Raw genomic sequence first — 17,991 nt, 5'->3', positions numbered from 1 at the left:
TATCTATCTACACACACATACACACACACACACACATATACAGTTTATATATATATATATATATATATATATATATACATATATACACACACATATATATATATATATTTTTTTATTATTATTATTAATAATAATAAAAAAGCACCGTCCGAAAACCTGCTGTCCTGTCCCAATCCCCACAATGTATTATTCGTTCTTTCTCCAATCTGATTCCCAAGGACCCTTGAGTGCCATTGTGTCAGTAACGCAATTGACCCAATCCCGTCAGTTTATTAAACATGGTGTAAATGCTTAGGGTTATATCTGACATACGAGACTGGCTCTGTCACACTAAGAGGTGAAATAACATTAGCATACTCTTCCCATAGTGCTGCTATGGTAACAGATTTCTATTTTATTGGCCCGCGTCATCAGGGGAGTGTATCCCGTACTTAGATTCTATTGTGTTGTCATGGCAGCGTTTGGGCGATTTCATTGGCCCACGTCATCTGAGTTGTACGCTATGAATTCAAATATTGCTGGGAGGTGAGTAGGCTCTGATGAAGGGGGCTCATCCAAAAAAAACGCGTTATACAGTGAGACGTGTGCCCTACGGGTGCCTCGTCTAAATGCCGGTATTGTGCCATACTGTGAAGAGTCTCTATCTGCCAACACTTGTAAGAGTATTTTTTTTTTACTCTTATAAAAAAGTGTCCCAATTACCTAACAAGGCACTTTGGCATTTATTTCTATTGAAACAGTTTTGTTATAGCGGGTCGATAAATGCAAAAACAAAAGAATTAAAATCAGACAGCACAGTTTATTGTGCAATTTCTTGACTCCTTTGCAAAATAAGCCTATGCATGTTCAGATAAGTGGAGTTACAGACCCTGGGACTGATTTGTTTTTATATATACAGTTTAAAGCGTGAGTTCACCCATAAGACAATTTTTTTCAAACAATCCCCTTAGATGGATGCTCGTTTTGTCTAGGGGAATCGGGTAGTTGTTTTAAAATATGCGCTGTACTTCCCGTTTACAAGCTGCATCTTCTTCCGTCGCTTCCGGGTATGGGTCTTCGGGAGCGGGCGTTCCTTCTTGATTGACAGTCTTCCGAGAGGCTTCCGACGGTCGCATCCATCGCGTCACTAGTAGCCGAAAGAAGCCAAACGTCGGTGCGGCTTTATACTGCGCCTGCGCACCGACGTACGGCTTCTTTCGGAAAATCGTGACGCGATGGATGCGACCGTCGGAAGCCTCTCGGAAGACTGTCAATCAAAATAGGAACGCCCACTCCCGCAGCCCATACCCGGAAGCGGCGGAGAAGATGCATCTCGTAAACGGTAAGTACAGCTCATATTTTAAAACAACTAGCCGATTCCCCTAGACAAAACGAGCATGAAGCTAAGGGGAAAAAGTATTATGTACGGGTGAACCTCCGCTTTAAGAACAGATATCTCCAGGCAACAGTTATCACTTAAAAAACAAGAAAAATCTGTGCTAGATAAAATATAATATTAAAAGGTAAGCGGCCACACAATCAACCACAATACCAGCTGTGAACAAAATAATATTATAATAAAAAAAAAAATTATATTATATATAAAACAAATAAATAAAGCAGCACTAAATCTAGAAAGAATATTATCCAAATTTTAAATCCTAAACACAAATAAATTTGCAAAATCAGGGTATATGGCAATAAATATATATCATCTAAACATCATGTGTAAACAATCATGTACAAAGTGAAAAAATATTAAAAAACCGAGTTCCACCCAAAAATAGAACTTCTGCTTTTCGGAAACCCTACCCCCCTCCGGTGTCACATTTCAGGGGGGAGGGGGGGGAGCAGATACCTGTGTAATACAGGTATTTTGCTCCCACTTTCGGGCATAGATACCCGAGCCACCTGAGGGTATCTACGCCACTCCCTGTCCCCCCCGCTGTCTTCTGGGAGACACACAGGTCCCAGAAGACAGTAGGGACCAGTGGGAACGCACAGCGCGAGTCGCGCATGCGCAGTATGGAACCAGGAAGTGAAGCCGCAGTTCCCGATTCCCTTACCGAAGATGGCGGCGCCTCCACCCGAGAGCGAGATTGGCTTTGGGTGCCGACATCGCGGGCGCCCTGGACAGGTCCTTATTTTAAAAGTCACCAGCTGCTGTATTTGTAGCTGCTGACTTTAAAAAATAAATAAATCGTCAGAGCTCTGCTTTAAAGACAATATGTTAAATCCTCTGATAAATATATACACACAAAATCTTTACACTTTTTTTCACTTTATGGACAATTTTTATAGACGACGTTGATCGATGAAATCCACAACCATACACCAGCACTTAGCTTATGCCTCTTACCAGAGAGTGTGGATCATAGATTATAATGGTCATAAAGGCATAAGATAACTCAGCATCTGAGATAGGCGATGGCAGATAGCGTGGACCATAGATTATATTGGTCATAAAGGCATAGGCTAACCCGATATCTGAGATAGGCGAAGGCTGCTAAGCAGCAGCTCCAAATAGATTGAGGATCAGAAAAATAAACAAGCATAGTGAAGCCTGCTACCCTTTAGAATCATTTTATTTAAAATGTATAAGAAGTACTGTGGCGTAGCGATATCAGCCAAATAATCAGACCAGTGGTGATGTGCAAATTCTACTTTACTAAACAATGGTAATCAACATAACATTGCATGGTGATATCATATGAGCAGGGGAGTATAGTATAGAACAGTAGGGAACACAGCAATAGAACAAATGAGAACACTTCTACAAATGGCCAATAGATGGCAGTAGAGTTCCTGATTTCAGGTCAGCTTCCGAGAGCAAGAAGACAATTATTTCTTACATGTCCACCTTATGAAAGGAGGTCCTGGGAAGCTCATGGCTGCGTGCATCTGGCTTGGCACAGGCTTCACACTAGCACTGCTGCTGTTGTCTTGGGTCAGGAGGTTCTGGTGGCTGAAGATAGGGCCGCCCCACTGCATGGGCAACCTCTCCCAACGGACTGTAGCAAAGTCTTCTCCGGTGACTGGGGCTTAGATAGATGCTGTGTGCTCTTGTGCTCACAGCTGGTGGCCCACACACCAGACTTTATGGGGGAAAACCCAGCACCCGGTGACAGCTCACTTGTCCAGTCACTACTGTCCAATCAGGCAGGGTTTCTCTGAGCACAGGAAGCAGGGAGGAGCTGGAATTTATATCCCCTGGGCATGTCCAAGACCTCAGGGGATGCTGGGAGCCCAGAGGATTGTGGGAGTATAAATTAAAAGGACCTGACTGCAGATAAAGGGGCAATCCGCCAGAGTACCTTAGATCACTTGTAAACAGGCAAAGAGCATATCGCGTATCAAGACCAGCAGACTGTCGTTCGGCCTGCCGCTAGGAAAACGTAATTGATGATGAAACGCGTTGTGTTGGTCGTTACCGACTATGCCACTCTTGTTAAGCTGTTACTTGCGCCGTTCTCCTCTCATGAGCCGACAGTCTGCTGGTCTTGATAGGCTCTTTGCCTGTTTACAAGTGACCCAAGTTACTTCTTCTAAAAGGATGGTAGTAGGCTTCACTATGCTTGTTTATTTTCCTTATCCTCTATCTATTTGGAGCTGCTTCTGAGCAGCCTTTGCCTATCTCGGATGTCAGGTTACCCTATGCCTTTATGACCAATATAATCTATGGTCTACTCCAGGCATGTCCAAGGTCCGGCCCGCGAGCCAAATGCAGCCCGAATTCTGGTTTATTTAGACATATATTTAGACATATATCTTTTGTGGCCCCCGACGATCTCCTAGCACCGGGGCCACAAAAGATGTACATGCCTTGGATCAGGACAGGGAGGAGGCGGGATAAGCGCTGCCGCCTTACACACACAGGAGAATTTCCTGTTTACGGGCGGCCTCTGTAATAGGAAGTACCTCGCTGCCATTGGACGACTTTTCTGTCCATCAAATGAGGCGGGACTTTCTATTAAAGAGGCCGCTGTGTAAACAGGAGATTCTCTTGTAATTGATCTTTGGCGCTCGTGAGGGCATTTCTGGCAATGGAGAGGCTACATTCAAGGCAATGGCGAGGCTACATTTATGGCAATAGTTGGTCTGCAGATGGGCACTTGTGAGGCTGCAGATGGGCACTGACCCTTATTTTTTTTTCACAGTTCTATTATTAAATGTTTTATTTTTTTCCCCCTGAAACTTCGCTCTTAAAGTGAAGGCACGTGTTATACGCCAATAAATACGGTATATCCAAATAATACGCCCAAGCTCATATCTTCACCACACACAGCCACAAAAGGCAAGAGTATTCTTGTTGGGCAGTGTATTAGTGCTTGGAGGAACATACTTAGACCAAATTTTAATGGTTCAAAGAATGTCAGGCAAAATGGTCACGCATGTTCACTTCATCAAATCTGGCCCTCTTTGAAAAAAGTTTGGACACCCCTGGTCTACGCTATCTGGTAAGAAGCGTATGCCAACATCGATCAACGTTGTCTATTACAGGCTCACACCTATGCAGGTTGCAGTTTGCATATTCCAGATGCATTTTACATTTTTCAAAACAGGCTTTTGATCCTTTGAAGTCTATGGAACCAAAAACAAGAAAAACAAGTCAGTGGGCCCCTTCCATACAATGCACAAATGTGAACACGACCCATAGGAAACCATGTTTAATGAACTGTAGTGTATTTCTGCAAAATGCACTAAAAAATGCATAGATGTTAACCAGGCCTTAGGCCTGGTACACACGATAAGATTATCGGACGAATGATAGTCTGTTTTTTTTTTTTTTTTGCGTGCTAATCTCATATCGAAAATGTTGTGATATCCAAGAGATGAGGAGCAATAATTATAATCATAATTATTGTTGTTGAGGCAAGAGTTCACTAGCCAAAAAGTTAAAGTTAATTATTCCCGCAGCAACTTGGTTCATCCAGAGTGATGCATCTTTTAGGACTCGGCACCGAATAGTCCACAGAATACTTGTAACATATGACAAAAATTACAATGAACAGCAGCCTTCAAAGTCCCCTCCGTTATTCATCTCATAGCAAGCACAGGGGCACTAAACAATCCAGCATAATATGTCTATAGATATCTATAATATGCTCCTAGGTAGCTTCCATGCATGCAATAATGCACGTTGTATTCTTTACCTGGGCTTCCATATTGATTAATAAATGCATGCCCAGCCAACAACAACTGGCTTTGTTTGGAAACCCTTGATACCCTATCCTGGTCCTTGACCCCTGCTACAGAATTTTTTGGAACCAACCAAAGATAAGGACAGATTCATGTGCCAGTCCTCCCCACGTGTTTTACCTTTTTTAAATATACATTTTTCATGTTTTTTGGAGAGGTACAGTATCTCACAAAAGTGAGTACACCCCTCACATTTTTATAAATATTTTATTATATCTTTTCATGTGACAACATTGAAGGAATTACACTTTGCTATGTGAAGTAGTGAGTGTACAGCTTGTATAACAGTGTAAATTTGCTATCCCCTCAAAATAACTCAACACACAGTCATTCATGTCTAAACTGCTGGCAACAAAAGTGAGTACACCCCTAAGAAAATATTTCCAAATTGGGCCCACAGTGTCAATATTTTGTGTGGCCACCATTATTTTCCAGAGCGCAAGGTCTCCAACATCCACCAGCTCCGTGATGTCATCATGGAGGAGTGGAAGAGGACTCCAGTGGCAACCTGTGAAGTTCTGGTGCACTCCATGCCCAAGAGGATTAAGGCAGTGCTAGAAAATAATGGTGGCCACACAAAATATTGACACTTTGGGCCCAATTTGGAAATTATCACCTTCGTTGCCAGCGGTTTAGACATTAATGGCTGTGTGCAGAGTTATTTTGAGGGGACAGCAAATTTACACTGTTAGTCCCGGTTCACATTACAGCGACTTGGGATCCGACTTGTCAGACCTCAAGTTGTCCCAAGTCGCTGGACATAAGAAATTCCATTGACGTTAATGAGAGCTGTCTTAGTGTACACTACTGAAATTGCTCCGACTTCAGAAAAGGTTCCTGTACTACTTCAAGGCGACTTCTAGGCAACTTGTACCCATAGATTTCAATGGATGTTGCCTCCAAAGTCGAATCTCCATATGACTAAGCATTGGTTATGAATGTGAAACTAGTTAGCTCTATTACCCCACTGTTTGCTGTTTTTTTCTTGCTTTTGTAGTATTTTTTACCAGAATAAAAGGCACCACCTTTTTACCTTTTATTGGAGTGCGACTGTCCAAAATTTATTTTCTCCCATCGAATCTCCATCTTAACTGAAGCAACTTCACAGGAAAAGAAAATAGTTTACCCAGGCAAACCCCTCGCTCCCACAGAGCTGATTATTCTGTGATTGGTCACAGCCAGTCGCCTGTCCTGGAGGCTACTTTAAGTCGTGTTGTCAGTTGCTCAAAGTCGCATTGAAGTTGCCTCCAAATCGCCTTGCAAAGCTGTACACTCACTACTTTACATTGTAACAAAGTGTAATTTCTTCAGTGTTGTCGCATGAAAAGATATAATAAAATATTTACAAAAATGTGAGGGGTGTACTCACTTTTGTGAGATACCGTACCTCCAAAAGTTGACCAACAAAAGTTTTTAATATTAGCCATGTTTTGACTATTCATGACTACCACCCCTCTGCTCTCCGAGTACATCCCAGAACAGCTGGCCATCCCCAATAGACAGCCACATAATAAACCAAGCTGTCAAACAAGTAATCATATTTGAGATACAATCTAGAGCGAGCATCAATAATCAAACAATCCAAGCACTTTAAAGCCTGTCTCGTCAAGAGTAATACATGCATTACATTGCTGACTGACTGTGGCCATAAATCCAAGTACTACCAGGAGTTAGATATTTTTAAATAACCAACTTTGTGTGTAAATTTTTACGGGATGGAGTTTGCGCTGAATAAATCAGCCGAGCTGCGACGCCTGAAGAGCCATTTCCTGCAGTTATTGACTAATATAAAGATTTATCATCTGCAGCTCAGAGAAATGCAGATTACACGTATATTTAGCGATCCGTCCCCTGTATATCGCCTCTGCGATGAAAGGAAGGAGATTTATTAGCATTGCATGAAGAAACATTTGTAAAAAAAAAAAAAAAAAACATAACAATACATGTTGTAGAAAAAAAAAACACATTCTATAGCTCATTAGACTGATAGTGAGCCATGCCGTCGAGTTCACGGGTAAAGAGTTTCCCATATAATTATCACTTATTACAAATCACAAGGACAAGCAGAATTTTTCAGATGTTAAGGTGTTCATATTATTAAAAAAAAAAAAAGAAGTATTGAACAAGAAATTAAAAAAAATTAATAAACAAATTTAAGAGACTATTGTAATTATTATTTTTTTGTTGGAAAAACAGATATACCGTAATTTCCTTTCCAATATATTATTTTCACTTCATTTGTGATGAAAAACACTACTTGGGTTATGATCCAATGAAAAGATCTTGGAAACACAAGCTGTACACCACGTTGACATAATGTTGAAGCGCAAATTTAATATAAAAAAATATATATTTGATCAGGGCTCGACAAATCCCGGTCGCCATGGCGCCTAGAAATAGGGTCCTGGCGACTTGGCATGGAAGGGGGGGGCATGTGAGCTGGCGCCATCTGGTGGTGAGCCGTTGGTATTACAAGTTATTACCACCAGATGTGTAAGCTGGCGCCATCTGGTGGTGGCCGTTGGTATTACAAGTTAAGCATTACAAGTTAAACAGCAATTCTAATGTAATTTTTCACTATTTTCACTGACATCTTCTTCCCTCTAATTAGAACCCCCAAACATTATATATATTTTTTATCCTAACACCCTAGAGAATAAAATGGCGACCGTTGCAATACTTTCTGTCACGCCGTATTTGCGCAGCGGTCTTTTAGGGAAAAAATGTATTTTTTAATTAAAAAAATAAGACAACAGTAAAGTTATCCCTATTTTTTTTTTTAATATTATGAAAAATAATGTTACGCCGAGTAAATTGATACCCAACATGTCACGCTTCAAAATTACGTCCGCTCGTGGAATGGCGACAAACTTTTACCCTTTAAAATCTCCATAGGCGACGTTTAAAAACGCTACAGGTTGCATGTTTTGAGTTACAGAGGAGGACTAGGGCTAGAATTATTGCTCTCGCTCTACCAATCGCGGCGATACCTCACATGTGTGGTTTGAACACCGTTTACATATGCGGTCGCTGCTCACGTATGTGTTCGCTTCTGCGCGCAAGCTCGTCGGGACGGGGCGCTTTTTCTGGCTCCTAACTTTTTAAGCTGGCTCCTAGATTCTAAGCAAATTTGTCAACCCCTGTATTTGATGCAAATCCGGTTTTTAATTTTATGTTCTTACCAATTACCTGTCCATTTCAATCTGCCTTTTAGTTCTAGGTCTTAAAATTTGAGTTATGCTCAAATTTTCTGGCCATGTGATGTCATTAAATCACAAACCTCCCTAGTCTTGGGGTTCATCGAATATGAAGACTAATTAAGCAAATAATCTCTATCAAGTCTGAGTGTAATCAACTATGACAGTTTCATAAATTGGCCCTAAAATCTGAAAACATGACAGCGGTCCTTGCTAATCCGGCTTGTGTTCATATTAAAGCCCAATTAAATGCAAAATATTTTTTTAAGCTTTGGATAGACTTGAGAGCAGTAAATACTTTGTCAAGTAACGAACTTCATCTCACTTCCTCTACCTAGGGGAGCAGGACAAGAAATGGGAAATGGGGCCATTGGGCCAAGAAGAGAAAGACAATAATCAAAACCTGACAAAAGATCTAACCCTTCCCCATTGTATTGAGGGGGGGGGGGGTATTTTGTTGTCGAGCACGTGTACTACTATTGTTAGTGTAGGTAAAATTTAATTTTCTGGGTCGGAATAGGTCGCAGGTCAGGCTGGATGGGTCTACAATGCAGGTCTCTAGTACCTCCCCCTGGATCTAGAAGTTTGGAGAAGCTTCTGGAAGTTAGTAGGCAGGGGCCAGGATGTTCTTATCTGCATACTTGGTGGAGTCTGGCTAATCCCTGGACAGAGGGCCTGGCAGGGTGGCTGGGTCAGCCCTTGAATATGGTGGAGCCTGGCCAGCAGGGGGAGTCAGGTGAAAGATGGAGTGTTGAGGAAGCGGTTGGTGGCCTAGGAGGGGCCCACCGGGTCTAGGGGGCTCTGCCTCCAGGCTGGAGCTCAGGGCGGCTTGGAAGAACCCTTTCAGCATATCTGATTTGATAAGAAATCTTGCCTAAGAGGCAGCAAGGAGGACAGAGCAAGTGCATCAGCACACCCAGGGATTCACAAGGGGAGAGACTGGTACATGTAGCATGCTTTCAAAGGACAGTACCGTGCTTAACCCTTTTATCCCTCATCTTCAGAGCAGCCAGGAGGGCTGGTAGTACCTGCAGGCGATGGAGCTGGTAGCAGTTCTACAAGAGGAGAGGAGACATTCCTGCATGCAGTTTAGCAACATTCTGTGCACTTTTCTCTAAAAGGGGCTAGAAGCTCCTGGTCCGTAAGGGACTTTGCCACTGATCCAAGAGACTGGGTGTTTCTAACAAGGAGAGTAATCCAGGGACTTTTCTCTGTACATAGGAAGGAAATTGTCCTCATCTGCTGTTCTTTAGGTCAATCTGGCAGCATTTTACAGGGCACATTGGTGACAATTTATTGGCACAGTGGCTGCTTTTGATGGCATGGCACAGTGGCTGCGTTTGGCATGGCACAGTGGTGACAACTGATGGGCACAGTGGCAACAATTGATGGCACAGTGGCAACAATTGATGGCACAGTGGTTGCGTTTGATAGCATGGCACAGTGGTGACAATTGATGGGCACAGTGGTGACAAAATTGATGGGCACAGTGGTGATAAATGATGGCACAGAGGCGACAATAGATGGCACGGCACAGTGGCGTCAATTGATGGCATGGCACAGTGGCTTCGTTTGATGGGCACAGTGGCTGCGTTTGATGGGCACAGTGGGGCTGTAATTTTTTTTTGTTCGTTTGCGCCCCCCCAAAAATTTTGAGCACCAGCCGCCACCGATTATCATTGAATGTGAAAGTAAAGAAAATCCCAAATTTGGGGTTCTCCCAAAAAAAGTAATAAAAGGGGAAATCTTCCAATGGAAACATAAATTCTGGTGACCTGGGGGATCCAGCCAATTAGTCTTTTAGTCTGCAAAAGACTAATTGGCTGGATCACCAGGTAAAAATAGACGAAAGAAAGCCTAAAAAAGAAAAAGAGAAAACGAATGCAGCCATCACATCTTAGAATTGGTAAGCTGCAATATTATAAATGTTTGCTTTTGGATTTAATAACACTTTAGGCTTACAAGTTGTTTAAAATGGCAATTTACAATTTAAAGAAAAAAAAAAAAACGATTCTAAAGAAAATAACAATTTGGGACTTTGTGAGAGGCAGTGACCTGGCCTCCATCCCTATCTAACCGAGGATGGGGAACGGGAGGTGGGACTTTAAATTAAGCACATAGGTATACAGCAATACATTTAATTTTAAGAATAGTAGTCATGAAACTCATGATACATAATAGAATCTCCAATACAGTTCATATACGGTATATATATATATATTTATCACATAAAAGTAGACAAAAGTAGAACACATGATGGGTTTAAACACTGCATTTAACAGCACTTGTAGGACCGCTGCGCAAATACGGTGTGACAGAAAGTATTGCCGCGATTTTACCCTCTAGGGTAGTGCTGCACGATTAATCGTGAAGAATCAAAATCGCAATCTTTTTCCCTTTCCGATCTTTAAAACAGCATGTCACGGTTCTCTCTAACAAGCAGGGCTGTGGAGTCGGTAGATAAATGTTCCGACTCCTCAGTTTTATGTACTTCCGACTCCGACTCCTCTGTATTAATATGTGAATGTATTTTACACATTCCTTGAGGGAAAGAAACACAACCTACCACAGGACTACTGGCTGGGAAGCCAACAGTCTACTGTATTGCACAGTTTAAAGGGGAGTTCCACCCACAATTTCACTTTTTAAATATAAATACTCCTGTAATACACAAGCTTAATGTATTCTAGTAAAGTTAGTCTGTAAACTAAGGTCCGTTTTGTTAGGTTGTTACAGCATTTAGATAGTTTATAATCTAGAAATAGACCGTGGCCATCTTAAGTGTGGGCATCATGAAGCCAGACTGTATGACTTCCTGGATTTCAGCTTTGCATATCTCGCACATGCTCAGTGCACAAGCAATGTAATAGGTTTCAGTCAGGTTTGCAAGGACTACTGGGAAACATGATGCCTATCCCAGAAACCCTTGCAAATAGCCTAGGCAAATAAGGAGGAGGAAGTAATGAAGGACTACAAAATAAAGGTATTTACAAGCAACAAATTAAATAAAAATTGTCCATTCTGAACACTATGAGATTAGAGCATGCAGCACAGACAAACATAAAAAAAATGGGTGGAACTCCACTTTAAGCAAAAGACAAACACAATGAAAACAAATCTGCTGCTGAAGATAGGGCAGTGGGAGGATCCAGGAAGGGGCATTTATTCTAAAGCATGATTTTCCTAGGAGAATCCCATAGTCATGTTTAAAGTTTAAGCTAACAATCGGAGTTTACAAGTTTTTATAGCCTTAGCTAAATGACAGCAGTTTTTCCAATGGTTTACAGCTTCAGTCTTGAACTATTGGCCCTCCATTCCCTTCACTTATACAAGTGTCTCACTCTCTAGTCCTGCAAAAAACATATTTATTTAATCCCTTATCAGTGAGAGGCTAGGTTACACATGGACGCTGCGTTCCCAGTAAAAGCAGAACACAACACTATGGAAAGTATAAGTATTGCCGCTCCTAATTGTGCGTTGCGTGCCATATAGTGAAGCACATGAAAAGCATGCTTCTTTACGGTCACTTAACGTGTTCGTTTTGCGGTTACCTGAGGCACTGCATGCATTGGTCTTTATTCTTACAGTAGAGAAGCCATTAATTATAACTTTTTGTGAATTGGGACATTTAAACTTGCTTTTTTTTTTTTTTATTCCAATCTAAATTTAGTAGGAGTCGGAGTCGGAGTCGGTGCATTGTTTGCCGACTCCGAGTACCCAAAATTTCCCCCGACTCCGACTCCTCGACTCCGACTCCACAGCCCTGCTAACAAGTGCAGAGTTCTCACAGCTGGATAAACAAAATCCAGGCAGCCTGACAAGTTTTAATACAACCTGCGAATAAGTGGACACAAAGGGCCAGATTCACAAAGAGATACGACGGTGTATCTCCTGATACACCATCGTATCTCTGACTTAGGCCCGTCATATCTATGCGACTGATTCATAGAATCAGTTACGCATAGATATGCCTAAGATCCGACAGGTGTAACTGTGTTACACCGTCGGATCTTAACTGCAATTTAAAAATGGCCGCGGGGGGCGTTCTCACTGATTTACACTGAGAAATATGTAAATCAGCGAGATACGGAAATTCACGAACGTACGCGGACCGACGCATTGTTGTTACGACGTTTCCGTAGCGGTTTTCCCGGCATATACTTACCCCTGCTTCTATGAGGCACAGCCAATGTTAAGTATAGCCGTCGTTCCCGCGTCGATTTTTGTTTTACGTCGTTTGCGTAACTCGTTCTCGAATACGGATGGACGTCATTTATGTAAGCGTCAAAGCCACCGACGTCCTAGCGACGTCATTGGGAGCAATGCACACCGGGAAAATGCGCGGACGGCGCATGCGCATTTAAATCGGCGCGGGAACGCGCCTGATTTAAATAGTACACTCCCCCTAGCCGCAGAATTTGAATTCCGCCAGGGGATTTACGATCTGCCGCCGCAAGTTTGGAGGTAAGTGTTTAGTGAATTAGCCACTTGCCTCTCAAACTTGCGCCAGCGGATCTTAAATCACATAGATCACGCGGATCTAAAGATCCGCTGATCTATGTGAATCTAGCCCAAAGTATCTCTTCATTCTTTAATCAAAAGAAAGAACTCCGGCGTGTAGATGAAAGAGGTTTAACCATTTAAAGACCAAACTTTTTCGGACATTTGTTGCTTACAATTAAAAAAATCATCATTTTCTGCTAGAAAATTACTTGGGACACCCGAACATGATATGTTTTTTTTTAAGCAGAGACCCTAGAGAATAAAATGGTGTTTGTTGCAATATTTTATGTCCCACCGTATTTGTGCAGTGGTTTTTCAAACGCAATTTTTTGGGGAAAAAATACACTTTAATGAATAAAAAAAAAACTAAACAGCAAAGTTAGCCCAGGTTTTTTGTACAATGTGAAAGAAGATGTTACACCACGAGAATCGTAAGAGAATTGTGCAGATCTACACTAGGATGTTAGATTTTTTTTTATATATATATATTATATATATATAAATAATGTTTGGGGGTTCAAAGTAATTTTCTAGCAAAAAATAATAATTTAACATGTAAACAACAAGATTGAAAAATGGGCCCAGTCCTTAAGTGGTTAATCATTGCAGTGGGGAGACAGACCCACTTCCAAGGTAAAACTTTTTTCCCCTGGCGTTCAGCTTTAAATAAGTCTGCTTTACATTGAGGCATACCTCCAGACAAACGTCTCAAATGAAAACAAACTGACAAAGGTCTTCTAAGGCCCCTTCCACACGGGACGGATCCGTCAGCGGCGTCCACCAGCTCAGTGGGAGATCTGTCCGCTGAGCCGGCAGATGACCGGTCCCTCTCTGCTCACTGAGTGGGGAGGGGCTTGTCGAGCGCAGCTGTTTGTCTATGGAGAGATCGGACAGCATGTCCGTTTTCATCAGCTCTCACCCGATCCGATAGGACGGATGGCGACACATACGTCCAATTTTAGCGGAGCGGATCGGATTGGATGTCAGCGCACATGGTCACCGCTGACATCCCATTGTCCATAGACAAGCATGGAGCGCCCGTTTAGGTCCGCTGAATAAACTGACAGGCGAACCTGAACAGTCCGCCCATGTGAAAGGGGCCGAATTCTTGTACCACTGAAAAACCTACCAGCAGGGGTCAAGTCCTGGGGAAAAAAGTGTGGGAACTCCACCCAACATCCACTCCCCCACCAAAAAAAATAAAAATGATACGCTCATATGCATAATTACTAAACCGCAAGTTCTTTCTAAATCCCGCGATAACTTGCGGCAGACCTCCGCAATGTCTCCTGGGAACAATGACAAAAGCTCCCAGGAGACATGACGTGACGGAATACCCGCACAGTACCCGATGAATCCATTTACAGGGAGCGGCCAGTAACATAAAGGATTACCAAGGTTCGCCTGCCCCTGACAGTGACCCGAGCTGGGCATCGCCGCTTAGTGAAGGATTGGCTCGGCTGCTCTAGTCCTGCAAAGGGAACTGTGTTCCTGCTGTGAAAAAGTGCAGGGACTCCGTTCCCACGCGTTCCCGCAGGACTTGAGCCCTGCCTACCAGACTGTACAGGCAGGTCCTGGGTCTCTTTGAAGACTACAGTGAAGTTATGAAATGCAACCAGATTCAGCCCCAAACTGTCGCTGACCAATACAGTACCAGTATCAGACTGAAGAGGGCACCCCTGACACAATCAAATAGCAATGCAGACACAATTGGCTTGGTGCTGCCCCCTCTCCCAGACTGAGTGTTGCTGTACCAGGGCTCACAGCAGACCAACACCGGGATTCTGGTATTTACTGTATGCGGTTTCAATGTAAAACACATTTTTAATGAATACATTACAGGATTAAAGCATCCTGGAGTTCAGCACTAAATCATGCATATTTATAGTAAAACATTACAGAAAAAGCTGCCACTAGATGATTAAATGATAATGATTATCATCCTGCATCTGTTTTTGTAAATCCCCCCTTTGCTCGTATATGGATTCAGAAATCTGGCTATTGGCTGTGGTCATATCCCCGACTGACGCGGCTACAATCAAACGCCTCAGACGCCATGCACCGCTCCCTATCCGGTGTCAGCGTTCGCTTGATGTACTGCGTCTTTCTCTACAGATCCGGCGGGGGGTTAATGATGAAAACACATCTCACTCTGCAGGAACTAAACTGTTCTTTTTACGGTTTACACGCCGCGTTTCCCAAACATCGCTTCATCACGTTATTGGCCTGTATTCTTTTGGCAGCGCACATATTTAACTAGGAACACAAGACAGGCAATACTTACATCTATAGGCTTTAATTAGCATCATAATAAAGCTCCGGGGAGTTCTTTGGCATCTGGCTAACTTAATTTGCATTTAGTGTTGTCTTTTGCAACCTCTAAGGGTAAATTATTTTCAATGAAATTTTCTATAATGAGATTAAAAAAAATTGCAGGGCTGGTAAAAAAAATAAAATAAAAAAAAAAACAATATTCCAGCTCCCCCCCTCTATCCCTCCCTGCCGACGTGAGAGTTGCTCATATTGGATACGCCATATAAAGTGGCCATTGGTTGTTCTATAGGAACAATATAACACACTGGCTGGCTAAGCACACACAAGGACCAGAATATTCCTGATCTCCTGCAAACACGTCATCGTTCTTTATACTCCAAATACACAAAAAAAATGCCCAATTAGGCCTTTTAAAAAAAGAAAAAGGGGCGCTCAGACTGCATTCATGACCTCCACGGTGTCCCCAAGTGTCAGGATGAAAAGAGAATGAGCTTTGCCCTGCGGTCTGTCATGATGAATGTGAGTGACTGCATTCAAGCAGCAGCAAACATCACATGCCAAAAGAGGGCCCCCTGCTGGAAGAAAGCTGGATAGCGGGCTGGAAAATGAACCCAGAGACACTTTGGCACCAAGGCCAAAAGTTTTTGTGCCATCTCCTTAATATGTATGATGGGTTTTGAAATATAATTCTGCTAGGAACTCTTTGTAGCTGAAGTTGTGATTACCTTATTTGTGAAATCAAAATCAGAAATATTAAAAATAAATACATCATTAACCACTTCAATACAACAGCTTTCTTGTGGTGGTATTTGATCACCTCTACGTTTTTTATTTTTTGCGCTACAATCAAAAGAAGAGTGACAAGTTTGAAAAAAAACACAATGGGCCAGATTCTCAAAGAGATACGACGATGTATCTCCTGATACGCCGTCGTATCTCGGAGTTCGGCCGGTCGTATCTATGCAACTGATTCATAGAATCAGTTACACATAGATATGCCTAAGATCCGACAGGTGTAAGTGACTTACACCGTCGGATCCTAACTGCAATTTTAAAATGGCCGATGGGGGCGTTCTCGCTGATTTACGCAGAGAATATGTAAATCAGCGAGATACGCCAATTCACAAACGTACGCGGGCCCGACGCAGTCAATTTACGCCGTTTACGTAAGGGTTTTCCCGGCGTATAGTTACCCCTGCTTCTATGAGGCGCAGCCAATGTCAAGTATGGCCGTCGTTCCCGCGTCGAATTTTTACATTTTACGTCGTTTGCGTACGTCGATTCACAAAACCGATGGACGCAAGTTACGCTCACGCCGAAACCAATGACGTCCTAGCGACGTCATTGGGAGCAATGCACGATGGGAAAATTCACGGACGGCGCATGCGCAGTTAAATCGGCACGGGGACGCGCCTGTTTTAAATAATACACTCCCCCTAGCCGCGGAATTTGAATTCCGCTGGAGGATTAACGATACGCCGCCGCAAGTTTTGAGGTAAGTGTTTTGCGAATTACCCACTTGCCTCTAAAACTTGCGGCGGCGGATCTTAAATCACATAGGTTACGCGGATCTAAAGGTCCGCTAACCTATGTGAATCTGGCCCAATATTTTTTACTTTAAGCGTCCCCCCACCCAAAAAATAAATAAATCGCAATACACGTATTTTTATTGGTTTGCGCAAGCGTCATAGTGTCTACAAAACAGAGGATAGATTTATGCCATTTTTTTTTTTTAACTGGTAATGGTGGTGATCTACGATTTTTATTGTGATTGCAATATTGTGGTGGACATATCGGACACTTTTGGCACTATTTTGGGACCATTCACATTTATACAGCGATCCCTGCTATAAAAATGCACTGATTACTGTGTAAATGTGACTAGTAGGGAAGGGGTTAACACCAGGGGGGGGCGATCAAGGGGTTAAATGTGTGTCCTAGGGAGTGATTCAAACTGTAGGGGGGAGGGTTATCACAAAGGGAGGAGACCGATCAGTGTTTCTCCGTACTGGGAACAAACCACCGGTCTCCCCTTCTCTGACAGGATGTGGATCTGTGTGTTTACACACACAGATCTACGTCCCTGCTCTTTTACTGACAATCGCGGGTGCCTGGCGAACATCGCAGCCACCCAGGGAACGGCGCATCAGATCCCGAGTGAAGTGGTGGGCGCGCATGCGCGCCCTAGAAGGCCGGGAAGTCCAGGACGTGATATGACGCTCCCGCCCAAGATGGGAGATCCCTCCTGCGGACATCATATGTCTATGGGCGGTGAAGGAAGTGGTTCGGGCTCCTTTCAGACAAGCGGATTCGCCTGCTTAGTGGGGTGTCTCTCCGCTGATCCCCGATGAGCAGTCAGGTGACAAGTCCGTGTCCGCTCCACTATGGACACCGACACAGCCTGCCGTTTTCTATGGGGCGGTAGCATGGAAACGGACTGCCTGTGCGTTTCCATCCAACTGTCATCCGATCCACCAGACGCATCAACAAAAGAACAGTCAGATGAGTATGGTGAAAGAGCGTAACCATGGGGCGTTTTTCTTTTATAAATAACTTTTAGTTGCTTTTTCCTTGTAAAGAAAACTGAGGATGGCACATATGGTGTCACCCAGCCTGGACGAGTCTCTATTGAAGTGTGACCTCACCTGGCAGGAGCGAAACTGGTTCACAAGCAGCGTACACCTCTGAGGGTCCTTCCGCCCATCCAGGCTGTCCAGTTCGGCAGCCACCTGGTTCAGCTCTTCATCTGCATAGTAGAATTGGGCGAGAAGCTGCGGGTCCGACCTCTGGAAAAGGAAACAAAAAGAGCGAGATCAGGATTAGTGGAATCGGGTGCATT

At 43.1% G+C, this 17,991-nt stretch overlaps 1 protein-coding gene across 2 annotated transcripts in view; it reads right to left on the bottom strand.

Annotated features, from left to right (window-relative positions):
• ZFYVE28 (zinc finger FYVE-type containing 28) overlaps positions 1–17,991 on the bottom strand; it is a 338,158-nt gene that overhangs the window by 146,694 nt on the left and 173,473 nt on the right. For both annotated transcript variants that reach the window (XM_040335304.1, XM_040335305.1), the window contains exon 2: positions 17,798–17,938. In XM_040335304.1, coding sequence (XP_040191238.1) covers positions 17,798–17,938 — 141 coding nt within the window. The remainder of the gene's footprint in view (positions 1–17,797; positions 17,939–17,991) is intronic.

Source organism: Rana temporaria, chromosome 1, assembly GCF_905171775.1.
Source record: "Rana temporaria chromosome 1, aRanTem1.1, whole genome shotgun sequence".
Lineage (NCBI taxonomy): Eukaryota > Metazoa > Chordata > Amphibia > Anura > Ranidae > Rana > Rana temporaria.
This window is presented reverse-complemented; position numbering and strand designations above follow the sequence as displayed.